The 15,588-nt window shown below is 44.2% G+C and overlaps 1 protein-coding gene and 1 long non-coding RNA gene across 4 annotated transcripts in view; both read left to right on the top strand.

Moving 5' to 3' along the window:
* SLITRK3 (SLIT and NTRK like family member 3) overlaps positions 1-12,101 on the top strand; it is a 39,567-nt gene extending 27,466 nt beyond the window's left edge. For 2 of the 3 annotated variants that reach the window (XM_079977729.1, XM_079977730.1), the window contains exons 3-4: positions 10,169-10,282; positions 11,120-12,101. In XM_079977729.1, coding sequence (XP_079833855.1) covers positions 10,169-10,282; positions 11,120-11,175 — 170 coding nt within the window. In that variant the 3' untranslated portion in view covers positions 11,176-12,101. Of the gene's footprint in view, positions 1-10,168; positions 10,283-11,119 lie in introns of those variants that run through there. The other variant, XR_013839366.1, reaches the window with a different exon arrangement.
* LOC307217268 overlaps positions 1-15,588 on the top strand; it is a 129,025-nt gene that overhangs the window by 104,433 nt on the left and 9,004 nt on the right. The window lies entirely within an intron of this gene.

The raw sequence follows: 15,588 nt of genomic DNA, 5'->3' as shown, positions 1-15,588 counted from the left end.
GTTTGGATACTAATGGATGCCGTTTTCAATCAATAACCTTTCAAAACTGTGATGCTTTCAACCACCAGTATCTCAAAACTGCACTGGTTTGTTTGTTTGTTTCTTGGAGATTCTGAGCAATGCTGGGTACAAAGCTGGCCTTGATTTAAATAGAACTGTAATACATATCACCATAGTGGGAAATAGAGTTACTAGTTTAGTCTGTTTACCTGCTCAGTCTGCTGTCCAGGTGCAAATTGCTGATGGGCAACTTCACAGATCCTGCTTCATTTTGTGGGATATATCATCTTTCTCATGGTTTTATTTTGAAACTAGACTTGGACGAGGCACCCCTTAGCCTTCAAATAGAGGGCTGTCTTTCCTAAAGTAGGACACATGGCCACTCTAGACGAATCCCATCTCTACATCCCTGGGGCCTTCAAGCATGTACGGGGACCTGCATGGCTCATACAGGTAACAAATGTTGACTTGGCTCAAGCATCTTGGTCCATCAGCTCCTTTTAATTAGGTCTACACATCAGATGCTGCTGCATCAGGATAAGAAAGCATATCCACACCAAAGCTCTATGATTCTACACACAGCGCTCACTCTCTTTAACAGACTCATAAGCGCAATGGGAGCCTGCCATCTATTGCTGTGGTTAGGACAGGGGCAATTTGGCAGAGTGAGGCAGCCACCTCAAGGCATCAGATGCTGAGTGGCAAATAGTGGGCAGAGCTCTCTGTGCCTTGCTTCCTCTAAGCTAGCCTGAAGCCCTTAAGTGTAGCCAAGGATGCTGTTCCATCACAAACAACCGAGTTGGAGTGACACATTTGGCTTGTGTACATGGAATGGGCAAGTCGATCTCTTGCCCTTCACCCAAGGCAGCAAAATGTATTGGGCCATCTCTTTTTGGGCAGCCCACCCTGACCAGCTTTTTTCACCCTTCCCTCTGAAGAAGAAGAAGAAGAAGAAGAGTAATTTTATTATTTATATGCCACCCATCTTGACTGGGTTGCCCCAGCCACCCTGGGTAGCTTCCAGAAAAATGTTACCAGCTGTAAATAGGGACCATCACTCATTCATATAATCAGAAATATCCTGACCCTCTTTATCCGTGCCCTGGCGATCTCCAGATTGGCTTACTGCACTATCCTGCGTGTGGACTGCTTTTGAAAATTGTTCTGACATTGCTACCATCTTTGCCCCCGTTCAAAATTCTTGTGAAAGATGATACCTCATCATGTATCCTTCCTCACGAGGACATTCTCAGTCCCATTTCAGAGCTCACTTAAGTAGTGAAATCTTGTTTTAAAAGTGTAAGTTCCCATGCAGCCCTTTGGACCATCTCAGAGAAGAATCCACCAAGAAGGTAGATCTCGGGCAGCACACATTATTTCAGGTGCTGCAGAACAAGCACATTCGCTCCAGAATGTGGGCTCCACCCCTATCCCAGATCTTCCTTTGTGTGCCCTCAGCAGATGAAGTGAAGAAGGTGGAGACAGCTGAAAAAGTCTTCTCAGTTTTAACACTCTGCCTACAGAATGCTCTCCCTAGGGAGACTTGTCTATGCCTACTTCAATATCTTTCTGCAAACAGGCCTTTTTTATTCTCCCAGCATTTTAATGTTTAGTGCATTATTTCATGCTGCTTTGGAGTTTTATTATTGATGTGTGTTGTGTTTTTATTTTCAAGCCAATACTGTATAGAAAGATGCATGCTGAAAAAAGGTGGACAGAGCCCTTTTCTGTTTCAGTCATAAGTCTGCTCCATCTCATTTTGGATGGATTTTTTCCCCAAAGAACAGATGGGAAATCTGCCTTTAAACCATATGCATTTTGCATGCTCTTCTTTATGAAAAATAGGCACTTTCCAACACTTTTCAGTTCATTACATCCATAAAACATGCATTTTGTATGCACCTCTTACATCAAACGAGTGTTTTGCATGTACCAAAAACAGCATTTAAAAATCTTCAGAAGTGCTCAGTCCAACTGGGAGCTGTGTTCTGACCTGCAAGCAAGTTCAGGAGTGTTGGATCAGCTTGGTCTGCTGTGAAAAGTGGACAAAATAAATAAATAAATCCTCCCATATCCCTAGCTGAAGCAGCAGCATATAATTCTTAAATCAAATATCCTGAGTGGGCAAAGACAGGAGAGTTCTGCAACTGAAGGTGTAGTGGTTAGGAGCAGTGGACTCATAATCTGGTGAACCAGGTTTGCTTCCCTGCTCCTCCACATGCTGGGTAACCTTGGGCTAATCACACTTCTCTGAAGTCTCTCGACCTCACTCGCCTCACAGAGTGTTTGTTGTGCGGGAGGAAGGGAAAGGAGAATGTTAGCCACTTTGAGACTCCCCGCGACGGAGTGAGCTCCCGTTGCTTGGTCCCTGCTCCTGCCAACCTAGCAGTTCGAAAGCACATCAAGGTGAAAGCAGATAAATAGGTACCGCTCCAGCGGGAAGGTAAACGGCATTTCCATGCACTGCTCTGGTTCACCAGAAGCAGCTTAGTCATGCTGGCCACATGACCTGGAAGCTGTACACCGGCTCCCTCAGCCAGTAAAGCGAGATGAGCGCCACAACCCCAGAGTCGGCCACGACTGGACCTAATGGTCAGGGGTCCCTTTACCTTTACCTTACTCTTTGCATGGGTCTTTTTTTGCGGCATCCAAAAATGACCTTTTAGGGATATATGAAGCTACCTTATCCTGAATTGATCCAGTTAACTCAGTCTTGTCTACACTGACTAGCAGTGACTCTCCAAGATTTCAAACTGGGAACATTCCCAGCCTTACCTGGAGATGCCCAGAGTTGAAACAGAGACCTTTTCCATGCAAAGCATGTGCTGTACTACCAGGCTGCAGCCCATTGGATGGTCATCTGTCATGGATGCTTTAGTTGAGATTCCTGCATTGCGGGGGTTGGACTAGATGACCCCTGGACCCCTTCCAACTTTACATTTCTGTGATTCTATGATTTGTTGAACAAGAGATGAGCAACAAATCCCATTCTGTGACATTTTCTCAGGGCAGTATCTTAGGCTTCGGATTCACTTAGATAAACTGAATCCCCCCCCCCTCCTTGTAAATTATAAATGGCAAGTGTAAAGCAAGTATCAAACTGTGAAAGGGGTTGAGGGTTGAATGAGCAAAAAAGACTTTGGTGTTAACAGACGTACCTAAGGTCTCTTCCGATTTCTCTGTTCGCAAACAGCTGCCTTTTGCTTTGTGCTTAAATGTGATATTTAGCACATGTGGTATTTTCAAGAAAAATATAGGCCATTTTCCTATAAATGTCAGACTTCTTATGTGGAGAATATGCTGAAAGCAGATAGCGTACACAGTGCCAAGCAAACCTTTCACTGAGTTTTGGGTTTATTTTTTATAACACGCCCACACATGCACACATGCTCACAAACACAATTAATCTGGGAAATGTTGTATTTATCCAGTATCTCATATTTTCAGTACATTATTAAGGCATTTTATTATCAGCTACATCATGATTATGTAAGGTGAGTAGATAAAGCTCAGTGAGGGATGTAAAACATTTTCAATGTGTGTGTTTTTTATTAAAAAAATGAAATGAAAATGAAAACAACCGGATTAAAATGCCACCATAACTTCCTTTTTAAAATAGGTTAAAGCAGAGATGTACCTTCCAGGGCGATTTCCCTGAGCACAAAATTTTTGAGGGGCACACCTCTGCAGCTGCCACCCCAACCAGAGATGCTCTCCATCCCGCACCTGAGCAACATGCCAAACCGGAGCAGGGAGAGGATGGGCTCCTGTATCTCTCAGCAGCACAGCATCCCTTGATGGCAGGGGAGGTGGGCAGATGGCGAGATTCACAGCAGTGGCGCCTTAACCTGAGGAGGTGCACATGTATGTCCTGCCGGTGCTCTGCAGCTCCTTCTGGCACCAGCAGCAGCACCGCATGGAGGTGCCGGTTAGGGTGCGCAACACTTGCCTTAATGGGTGCAATACTTACGCTGCCCTGGGTGCTAGCAACCCACGCTTTGTCATTGATTTAAAGCGAAACCTAAACTTACCTCTTCAGACGGAATCCATGTTCCAGTAGGAACACGGGAAGCTGCTTTTTACAGAGTAAAACCATTGGTCCATCTAGCTGAATATTGTCAATACCAGAGGTGGATATTTCAGATTTCCAACCCCCACCAGCCCTAGCTGTTGTTGTTGTTTAGTCGTTTAGTTGTGTCTGACTCTTTGTGACCCCATGCACCAGAGCACGCCAGGCACTTCTGTCTTCCACTGCCTCCTGCAGTTTGGTCAAACTCATGCTGGTAGCTTCAAAGACACTATCCAACCATCTCGTCCTCTGTCGTACCCATCTCCTTGTGCCCTCCATTTCCCCAACATCAGGGTCTTTTCCAGGGAGTCTTCTCTTCTCATGAGGTGGCCAAAGTATTGGAGCCTCAGCTTCAGGATCTGTCCTTCCAGTGAGCACTCAGGGCTGATTTCCTTAAGAATGGATAGGTTTGATCTTCTTCCAGCCCTAGCTAGCATAGTCAATTATCAGTGGTGATGAGAACTGTAGTCTAGCACCCTGTCTACATTCAATAGCAGTGCCTTTCTGGAATTTCAGAGAAGGGCCTCACCCTCACCCTGGAGATACCATGGACTGAACCTGGGATTTCTTGGGTACATAGCTACTGAGACATAGCCCTTCCCCAAAAGGCGGTGGGATTGGGAGGAGGTTATGAAGCTAACTGTCATCCAGTTTTGTTTTCTCCAGAATATGCTATTCAAAAAATATACTGCCTCAGAACTATGGGCGCTCAGTTCATTTATCGTGGCCAGAAATAGACCTGTCTGCAATTAATTTGTCCATTCCTTTTTAAAGAAGCCATTTAGGCTAATGGCCATCACTAGAGAATTCTGAGCATTAATATTCCCTTGTGAAAAGAAGGATTTTATATTGTCAGAAACGGAAAAAAATTAACTGCCAGCTTGACAACCACTACAATTAGAGGCCAGATTCTAGCAGGTTATTCACCCAACCAATTCTGTTTTTCATACTGTGTGTGAACACATTTCTATGCCCAAGTTTTATAGATAATAAATTTAAAATTGAATGGAACTTATGATTTTGAAATGCAATGCTTTTGTGGACGTCTTTTTAGGCTGAAATTCTATATATGCATACCTGGGAATAAGGCTAAATACAAACCATGCCTTTAAATCACATTTAAAGCACGCACGCATGCACGCACGCACTCACACAAAGTCTCCTGGGAAATGGAATTTCTTAAGGGTGCTGTAGCTATGAATGAGGTAAACTGCAGTTCCCACAATTCTTTGGGGGGTGATTTAAAGTTACGATGTCCCATTGAATTCAATAGGACTTACTTCTGAGAGGATGTCCATAGGAATGACTGTTAATCTTGAATATATCCATTAAGAGGTATTGGGACCCTGCTACCTTCTCAGCTATTAAGAAACCAACTGCTAAAGAGGGCTTGACAACTGAATACACACAACTGAATGGCTTGATTTACTCACATGCTCATTGAAAAAAGGAAATTGTAGCCATTGTGTAAACAATACATTTGTTCGTCCACAGCTAGACAATGTCTTGAACAGGATCAAACAATATGTTGCAAAAGTTTTGGATGTCCACATCCAGCACAACAACATGATCTATCATGCCAGCTTCCATTATGTTTCCATTGTGTCGCAGATAAATTGCCTCTACCTCACTTGGTCCCTGTGACCAGATGAACAATTGCCCCATCTCTCCCTTTGGAGAATTTACTCCTGTGTGCAGATCAATAACCCTCCAGCCTCACTGACTCATTAAACCAGTAAAAAAACAAAACCCTACAAAAATATTGCATGCCTCTGCAAAACTATAATGTTACAAAGCGGACACTTCCCTCGTTTTGCATGTAGAACTGTCTGCCTACACAAAATGCATAGCAGAACAATTATGAAAAAAGAATGGATGTTTGTAGTAGATAGAAATGGGCAATTTGCTGGGTTAATGTCACGTGGCCCTTGGCCCAATTTGAAAAGCCAGTTCTGAGCTCTTGCGAAAGTGATTTGTTCCTTGCCTAGCAGCCCTGTGGGAAAGAGCAGAAAGAAAGGTCTTAGAAAGAAGGAGTTAAATGTAGTAGCCCCACCCACTTTTGTATCTGGCCCCACCTACTACTAGCATGTGGCCCCTGGCAGATCACTTCCAAGGGAATGAAGGCCTTAACAGGGGGAGGGGAGGGATTGCCTGCACCTGGTCTAAGAAAAAAGGAGCACATCTTTTGCTTAAATTATTAAGACCACTCCACAAACATTCCAATAGACCTATTGCTTTATATGCATGCTGGTAACATTTAAACATAACATTTAATATTTAAGAGCTTCTTAGAAGCCATTTCTACAAATCCTTTTCCACTGCTGGCCACATTTCTTTTAATTTGTTCTCTCCTCGATGCATCGCTCGACTTGGAGTGGGATTGAAATTCATGTACCTAATGAGCTCAAGCTGTAGTTTATCTTGAGAATAATCCAATAGAGGAGCAAATTCAATAGTGGTGTTGACATTATTCCAGTTGGATTATTCACTCAGAAACCATCTGCTGATTATTCTTAAACCTGTTGGCAACAAGGGAGCAAATCGTATTCTTCACCTTCCTCACTTTGGGGCGGGGAATCTTGCCAAAGAAGAAAGAAAGGAAGAAAAGCGGTTTTTTAAGGGCGCTGTCACACAGCCAGGAACAATCCATATCGACATGGTCTATGTTATCCTATGATACGAGGACACCGTAACTGCAAGTTGATGCACAGGTCTCTATTTTATGATGTCACAGCACTAACTCTGAGCTGGCTGACCTGCATTTTGAAAAGTGAATCATGGGGGGTGAGCAGACTGAAGGCCAACCAGTATGAATCCAATAGATACATAGGTAGATGTAATGTGGAAACCACCTCTACAGTGTAAAACTGCTGGTTTTTTGGAAGCACTGCCATCAATCCCATAATCAACACATTTCTGTGCTGTGGGCTGCAATGTCTCACAAGATAACTTTCTGAAGACATTTCTTTAAAAGCTCTTTCTTGTCCCCCTACACTTACAAAACCTAATATTAAAAGCAAGTGTAAAAACAAGAGTTAATAACATCTGAAACCACTCACTGAAAATATGGATAAAAGACAGGTCCACAGCACCGGTGGAGGAAGAGGAGTGCAGGGGAGCGCACCGCCCCCAGAAGCGTGATCCCAGTGGGGTGCCATTGTGGTTGCCTCCTCGCCCGCACTGGGTGCCTCACCCTTGTAGGCGGTGTGCCACGTCCCCAGGACGCATGCCACGCCCCTGTGGGCAGCATGTCATGCCCCCAGGACGGGTCCCCACCTGCTCTCCGCCCCCCAGTGCCTGAGCATGAAGCTCCACCACTGGTCCACAGCCCACTAAAATCCCACCCCACTAAAAGATAACAAGAAAATTAAGGTCCAAAGGCCTGCTGAAGAAAAATGATTTTGATTGTTGCCTAAAAACAAATAGTGATAGGGCCAGGTATGCTGCCGCACCCCTCCACCCACCCTCTGAGGAGACACATGGAGAAGGACCCAGGTTGGTTCATGTAGGGTAAGGCAGTCCTTGAGGCATTGAATATTCACTGAATATTCTCCACCATTGTTTGTGGGGGCTGACACTGCTACTTGCCCCACCATTCATAAAATGGCTGAGAATTGGTGTAGGTCTTGGGCATGGCCTGGGGTATCAAAGAAAGAAGGAAAGAAAGAAGGAAGTTAGTGATAAGGCCAGGCATACCTCTACTAATGATGAGATCCACCCCTGAGAAACTGCTGGAGAATTTCTCTCCTGTCCTCTACACTGGAGAAACTCAGTGGAAAAGCTATTTCCAATTTATTTGCCCACAAACAGGGGGGAGAATTTTGAGAGGCAATTTCTGCACACCTGTATTAGGGCCATCAAAAGGACAAGAAGCAAAAAGGCAGTGTGTGTTTGTTGCATGATGTGCAATTTTGGTTTCTGTTGTATGGAAATAACTTTACACTAAAATCCCACACTACAATCTATTCAGAAGCAACTTAAGTAAGCATAGGATTGTCAGTTTTAAATTCTATCAGTTTCTCAATCTTAAGCTTGCTTTGTTGCATTTTCACATTGCATTTTTTTCTTTAAAAACAGCATGAAATATTGCACACATTCTTCCTAACATATGCAATTTTGTTTGCAACATGGCCTACTATACACCTTTTTTGCAAGCAATTTTCTCTGATATAATGTTTTATATGCTATTTTCACTCATATATGCATTTTGGTCACACTTGTGGGTTAGAGAACTGCATCACAAAATTTGGAGAAGTGCGAATTTTTCAGGAGAGCTGTGTTTTGGTTGGCTTATTGGTTCAGGAATTGCAAATGGGGGAAGATCACATTCCAATGCTAAGCGAACCAATTTCTTCCCTGTCTCCACCCTCCAGAATTCTAAAGAACCCTGAGAAAGAGGCAGAAAAATGGAAACTTCTTTCCTAGGAGACAAATACTTCCAAAAAGTTGGAGGACAGATGTTGGTAAAACACTGGGATTTATAGTCTTCTTGTGAAGAACAGTCAATGGCCAGCCTGGGAGAGACAATTCACCACAGTATCTAAAGATCTTTTACTGCCAAGGGCAGGGGTCACCAAGCTTTTTTGAGCCAGTGGGCACATGTGGAACTTTCTCAGAATGCCATGATTGCCAGCCACAGTGTGCCTGCTGTGGGGGCATGGCACAACATCAAATGGTTACCAAGGAGGGTTGGCATGTCAGAAAATAGCTACTGTGACATAATGTGTATGGCATCATGGCTGATGCAAATAAAAGAGAAGAAATAGATATAATAGCACAAAATGGTTTGGGAATGCCCTCTCCCCATAAGCCATCTCATAAATATGGGGAAAACAGACCTACATAAACCATCCCTATACTCGCTTACAGAGAGACCCTCTTGGTATCTCTCTTCTGTTCAGAACAGATGGGAAGGTGGGTGTCCATTCCTGGCATCCAGTGATATGTGCCATGTTGTCATGGAATGGCTGGGTGCAGAAGAACGGTGGGAGGAACCAGCTGGAGAACCACCAAGGGAAGAATCCTCAGAGCCCAGGGAGTGGTGGTGGGACAATGATGAATGGTCAGAGGGAGAAGAGGAGACCAGGAAGAGGAGGTGTCAGAAGCTGAAGAAGTAACAGGGTGAGCTGGGAAAGCTGGTGGCAGAGAGAAGTCTAGAATCAGAGGCAGAAGCTGAAGCTGAAGCTGAAGCAGGAGAGTGGGATGAGGGAGCCCAAGAGGCAGAGATAATTCAAGAGGCTGGTGAAGAGTCACAGGTGTTTCCCTCTTCTGCTGCAACAAGCTCCCCTCCAGGCACAGTCTCTGACTGCTTGGAAAAAGCCCTGGAGAGGAGGGAACTTAGATGGCTGTGAGGACGTGGAGGCTTTCAGTCTCAGAAACTGATTTTCATAGAGTAAGACCACCAGGAGTGAGCTCATTAGGCCTGGCACTCAACCAAGTCTGTGCAGATTATGTTTTTGCTAATACAGTAGTACATCGGGATGTGAACAGGATCCGTTCCGGAGCCCCGTTCGCATCCTGAATAGAACGTAAGACGTGTTTTGCCACTTCCGCACATGCGCATGACGTCATTTTGAGCGTCTGTGCATGCGCAAGCAGCAAAACTCAGAAGTAACACGCTCCATTACTTCCAGGTTGCCAGGAAGCACAACCCAAAAGCACTCAACCTGAAGCACATTCAACCCGAGGTATGACTGTGGAGTCAACTAACTCCAATTTTGGACTATGTGATTATTGATCAGCATGCTCCTGTGATATGCATTCAGTGTAAGAGATGCTGAGCTGGTGCAAATTAGAAGAGTAAGCAGTTCCTCATCTATTGTATAATTTTGAGGGAATATTTCCTGAGACCTTTTGCAAACACATTAGGAGTCACTGGCAGGTAGGTCCCATGCCAGTGATCCCTGGTCTAGGGATCTGCTCCAACATTTTGCCTTCTTGGCTCAGCACCTGAGGCATAGCCATGAATTCCTGATTCCAGCCCCAGCAGTTGCATTACATCTATGCATAGTTGGCAATGAACTTTGGGAGCGGGATGCACCCACAGGGAAAATGTTGCCTATCACTGCTGTAAAGCAATAATAATTCCTGTTTTTACAGATAACGCACCTGAGGCTGAGAGACAGCAACTTGTCCAAGGATACCCCATGACCTTTTGGCTGAAGACGGATTTGAATCTGACGCAAGCTTTCTATGCACTGGACCAGACTGCCTGTCAGTTCAAGAATTAATATGTACTGATTTACATGTAGTATTTTGTGTGTGATTTTCTACAAAATGTAATCAAAGCAACTTTCAGTTAAAAATGATGACATTGTTAAATTTGCATAGACCAACATCCCAGCAATGGTGTCAATTGTTTAAGGAAGGGTACCAACATGAATCTTGCAGACCACAGAATTAATGTTGCATTTCATTGCCATGAATCAAAACAACTCAGAACAGAGTCAGAAGTGGGAAAAGTCTAAAGTCTGAAGGATGGTACTCAGATGGTGGAAAGAAACGGCATCCTAACTGACCCTATGTGGAGACCCTATGTGCCTATCCATACCTCAGCTTAATATGGGTTGTGAACCCCTTCTGTCTCCTTAAATTCCCCTCATCCACGTGCTCTCTTCCAATTATTGCTGTTCCACAATTTCTCCTCCCTAAATCCAGAGGTTTGCATGCTTTGAAAATACAAATTGGAGATCTGTATCAATAGCACAGGGAATCCCTTAATTTAGAAGGAGAAAGTGTGGGACAGCAGTAGTTGGAGAAACCCATGCGGAGAAAAAAGGCACAAGGATTCACCATCCACATTAAGCCAAAGTGTGGAGAGGCACAGATTCCTTGAGAACTGAAGATAGCTTGATTCAAGGTTATTTTCTTAATTTAGTGGACATATTCAAGGTCTCAGTATGAGTGGATGCAACCACTGCAACATTCGGAAGCACTAAGGCCTGGGAGGGGTGCTGAATTCTAGAACTGTAATATCATCCTTAAAAAAACAAAAACAAAAAGTTTGGTTATTTATTATTATTCATTTAAATATTTCCTCTCTTTCTTCAGCCAGAAAAAGCTGCCCAAAGCAGTTTACAGACCAATCAAGGCAAGGCAGAAGATAAGGAATGGACCAAGGAGATAATTCTGGGACCTAGCATTTCATCATGAAGATGGGAATCTTCATTTCAGAGGTGGATGCACTATCCTGCAGCGAAATACCTGCTCCCATCAGTGGAGCAACAATACCAAGAAGAATTCTGGCTCTACAACGATTCCCGATGGTGAATCAATCCAACAGGGAAGCAACCCAACAGAACAGTTGCAGAAGTTCCAGGGCAATGAATGACAGCTGCAGAAACTCATGGTTTGCTCAGGTTATGCTCCCTGTGGACTGTGCCTATTATTATATTATTTTATTTAAGCTTCAAAAGCACAGGGGATTTGTCTTATGAAGATCTTGATTTTTGTTTCCAGGTTGCAGCTACTACCAGGACCATTATCAACATGGCACATTTAATTTCCAGATTTATTTATTTTTTAAAAAAAAGATTGCTGTTGCATTCTCCTGAGTAACAGCTGGATTTTGTATTTTCATATATGGGGCCTAAACCACTGTATTTTCATGGGAAGCTGCCCTCTCCTGAGTCAGACCATTGGCCCAGCTAACTCAGTATGTTCTACTCTGTTGGGCAGTAGCTCTTCAGGACTTCCCCAGAGCTCCTGGGGATTGAACCTGGGACCTTCTGCATGAAAAGCAGATGCTCTACCACAGAGCGATGGCTCTCAGAAGCAGTTTTGTCTTCCTAGCAGCTCTGGGTGCAACCCAAAACCTGCAGAGCACCTAAAGAACCCCATTTCCATGTCTGCTACCTCCTCCCTCATTCCATCTTAAAGGTGTGACCAGATGCACATTTCACTGTTTCACTTTTTTTGTGTCCCCTCTCCATTGCCAGCCTTGCCCCATTTATCATGTAGCCTGATGAAGAGTTCTGCAGAACTCAAAAGTTTGCACACATTTTTGGTTGGTCTAATAAAGGTCTTACAATAAGATGGATTTTGGTGTTTTCCTTATGAGCCACCATGGCTTCCTTTACTCTTTGCATTCTTCTAACCATTATCCAATAGCCATAAGGCAGCTCGGCTGAGCAAAAGAGACAAATCTGGTAACTGATTAAAATTGACAATGGTATTAGAACTGAAATGGCACCCTATGCAGAGAGGAAAACAAACTTCGCAACAGATGGTTTCTTACTTGAGTTGAAGAGTTCTAGGTCTGTGCATGAGTGGATGGAATCACTTCAATGTTTTCAAGCACAAAAGGGGTTTCAGTGCAACCTAGTTTTAATTTCACCATATTTTCAAGTTCTTTTCTGAGCACAGTTCACAGTGTTGGTGGTGACCTTTAAAGCCCTAAACAACCTCAGCCCACTATACCTAAAGGAGAGTCTCCACCCCCATTATTCAGCCCAGACACTGAGGTCCACCTCTGAGGGTCTTCTGATGGATCCCTCACTGTAAGAAGTTACAGGGAACCAGGAGCAGGGTCTTCTTGGCAGTGGCACCCACCCTGTGAACCACCCTCCCATCAGATGCCAAGGAGATAAAAAGCTACACAATTTTTAGAAGACGCCTGGAGGCAGTTTTTAAAGTATGGCAGTTTATTATGTTTTTATATGTGCTGGAAGCTGCCCAAAGTGGCTGGGGAGACCCAGCCATATGGGCGGGATATAAATAATAAAATTATTATTATCATTATTATTTTGTGAGAGCGTATAAGCATTGGATAGGACGCGGGTGATGCTGTGGTCTTAACCACAGAGCCCCACAGAGCCTAGAGCTTGCTGATCAGAAGGTTGGTGGTTTGAATCCCCGTGACGGGATGAGCTCCCATTGCTTGGTCCCTGCTCCTGCCAACCTAGCAGTTCGAAAGCACGTCAACGTGCAAGTAGATAAATAAATCTAGCAGGAAGGTAAACGGCGTTTCCATGCGCTGCTCTGGTTTGCCAGAAGTGGCTTAGTCATGCTGGCCACATGAACTGGAAACTGTCTGCGGACAAACGCTGGCTCCCTTGGCCAGTAAAGTGAGATGAGTGCCGCAACCCCAGAGTCATCCATGACTAGACTTAACAGTCAGGGGTCCCTTTACCTTTATAAGCATTGGACAAACTCTGAAACCACAGCCACTTGGTTGTACCGAACAAAGTTATTGCTGGCTGAGCATAGCTGAGCCAGGAATCAGTCAGCTGAGCCAAAGATCAGCTGCATCCTAAATTGCTCATCCCCGCAGATCTTGCCTTAGGAGAGTCCCCTAATTCTATTAGATCCCATTCTTCCATTGTTACCTAAAAATGGATGCCTCACCGGAAAGTGATGCCACATATTCAGGATCATGGATATGTACATGTCGTAAGGTTAAGATTTTCTAAATTATTAATCTGCTAGCTCCATGTAACCACCCCATTTAGTACTTAGCGTAGATTCCATTTAAAGCCGCAGATCCAATGGAACATTTGCATAAATCCATTTTAAGTAATGCACATCATAATTCTCCTTACTACTGCTGACCAATTTACTAATCCACACAGTGCCAAGCAACTACTCATCATAGTGTCACTTGCAAATGCCGATAAATTGCAATAAACTACTAGAATGCGCGGGGACGCAGGTGGCGCTGTGGGTTAAAGCCTCAGCGCCTAGGGCTTGCCGATCGAAAGGTCGGCGGTTCGAATCCCTGCGGCGGGGTGCGCTCCCGCTGCTCGGTCCCAGCGCCTGCCAACCTAGCAGTTCGAAAGCACCTCCGGGTGCAAGTAGATAAATAGGGACCGCTTACCAGCGGGAAGGTAAACGGCATTTCCGTGTGCGGCTCTGGCTCTGGCTCTGGCTCTGGCTCTGGCCAGAGCAGCGATGTCACGCTGGCCACGTGACCCGGAAGTGTCTCCGGACAGCGCTGGCCCCCGGCCTCTTAAGTGAGATGGGCGCACAACCCCAGAGTCTGTCAAGACTGGCCCGTACGGGCAGGGGTACCTTTACCTTTTTTTACTAGAATGCACACAATGAGGTAGAAATTGGTCTAATCCTTCTGAGGGGTGCTGCTATGCTGCTCAACTGTACTGACACTTGTCTTTAGATGCTTAGGGGATGCAGAGGAGGAGAATATGTAAAGCAGACTTCAGCAAGCACTACTTTGATTATTTCCTGTGAATTATTCAACATAAATAGAACAAAAAAAATCCTAAATAATTTGCTTAAATGGGGACTAAATTGATGAACCCCTGTTGGTCTCTTAACGCTATCGCTGGCATAATAGGCTGAACAACTTTACCAACGAGGCAATATTTATTTTTTGCTTCCGCAAGGTTTGTGGCCTGAATGACACTATAATTACAGCAAAATGCACAAGTCATTTAAATTACCATAGCAATTAAAGCAGGCTAAGGCACTGCAATTAGTTTCTTGCAAGATACACAATAAGTGTTTCAGGATCCCTTATTCTTTGCCGAAACAAAAGCTTTGCTTTGTTGCATCAGGGTTTCAGACTCAGAGCAGAACAATGACAGTACACAGTGGATGGTATTCAATTTAGTTTTACTGAGAGTAGATCAACTGAAATTAATGAACATCTCTATTTAGTTGAATACCCTCCAGTTTGTCTGCACCTTGGTACATGCATGCAAGTGTCCATAAACTACAAAATGAGTGCCAATATATGTTACCCAGAAGAGGACAGGGATATCTACCCAAACACCTTATCCAAATAGGTCCAAGCAAGGCCAAAGAGATAGAGCAATTAGTGCCAGCTGGACAATGAGTCATTGAGATAGCTGGTCACAATGGCAGGGCTGTTACAGTTGTCCAGCTGGCACTAATTGCTATTTTTCTATAGGTAAACATTAGAATTCCAAGGCATTCTGCAGCACCCTCAGGCAGTATTCCCCCAGTTCTCCAATACAGTCATACCTCTGGTTGTGAACGTGGTCCATGCGGGAGGCACATTTGCAATCCACAGCGTTCGCAGCCTGAAGTGCTGCGTCTGCGCATGCGCGTGATGCAATTCAGCACTTCTGCGCATGCATGTGACGCCATTTTGTGCTTCTGCGCATGCATGAGCGCCAAAACCTGGAAGTAACCAGTTCCAGTACTTCCAGGTTCGGCACAGTCCACAACCCAAAAACACGCAACCCGCAGTGTTCATAACCCAAGGTATGACTGTACTGTTGCACAGAATTACACAACCTTAAATATGGGCCTGTATTATTTTTTCATTAAATTATTATGTTTTCAATAGATCTTCCACACCTTCTCGAATGTCAAAAAACACATGCTCAAAACGGTAATAATGATCTTAGCAATTTCCTCACTACAGAAGAAGTCTCTCTTTTGAAAACAAGAAAAGTATTTCAGTCATTTTTGTTTTACTGTTCTTTCTCGGCATCAAAGAGAACAGTATCCGCAGCACTAAATTATTGTATGCTGACAATACCCAGATCATACTTTGATTTGGTTGTCAGGAGGAGGATGTAAAATTCTTTCTTGTC

This window comes from Podarcis cretensis (genome assembly GCF_951804945.1).
Source record: "Podarcis cretensis genome assembly, chromosome: 5".
NCBI classification, from domain to species: domain Eukaryota; kingdom Metazoa; phylum Chordata; class Lepidosauria; order Squamata; family Lacertidae; genus Podarcis; species Podarcis cretensis.
Note: the sequence above shows the minus strand (reverse complement) of the source record. Positions and strands in the feature narration are given on the sequence as shown.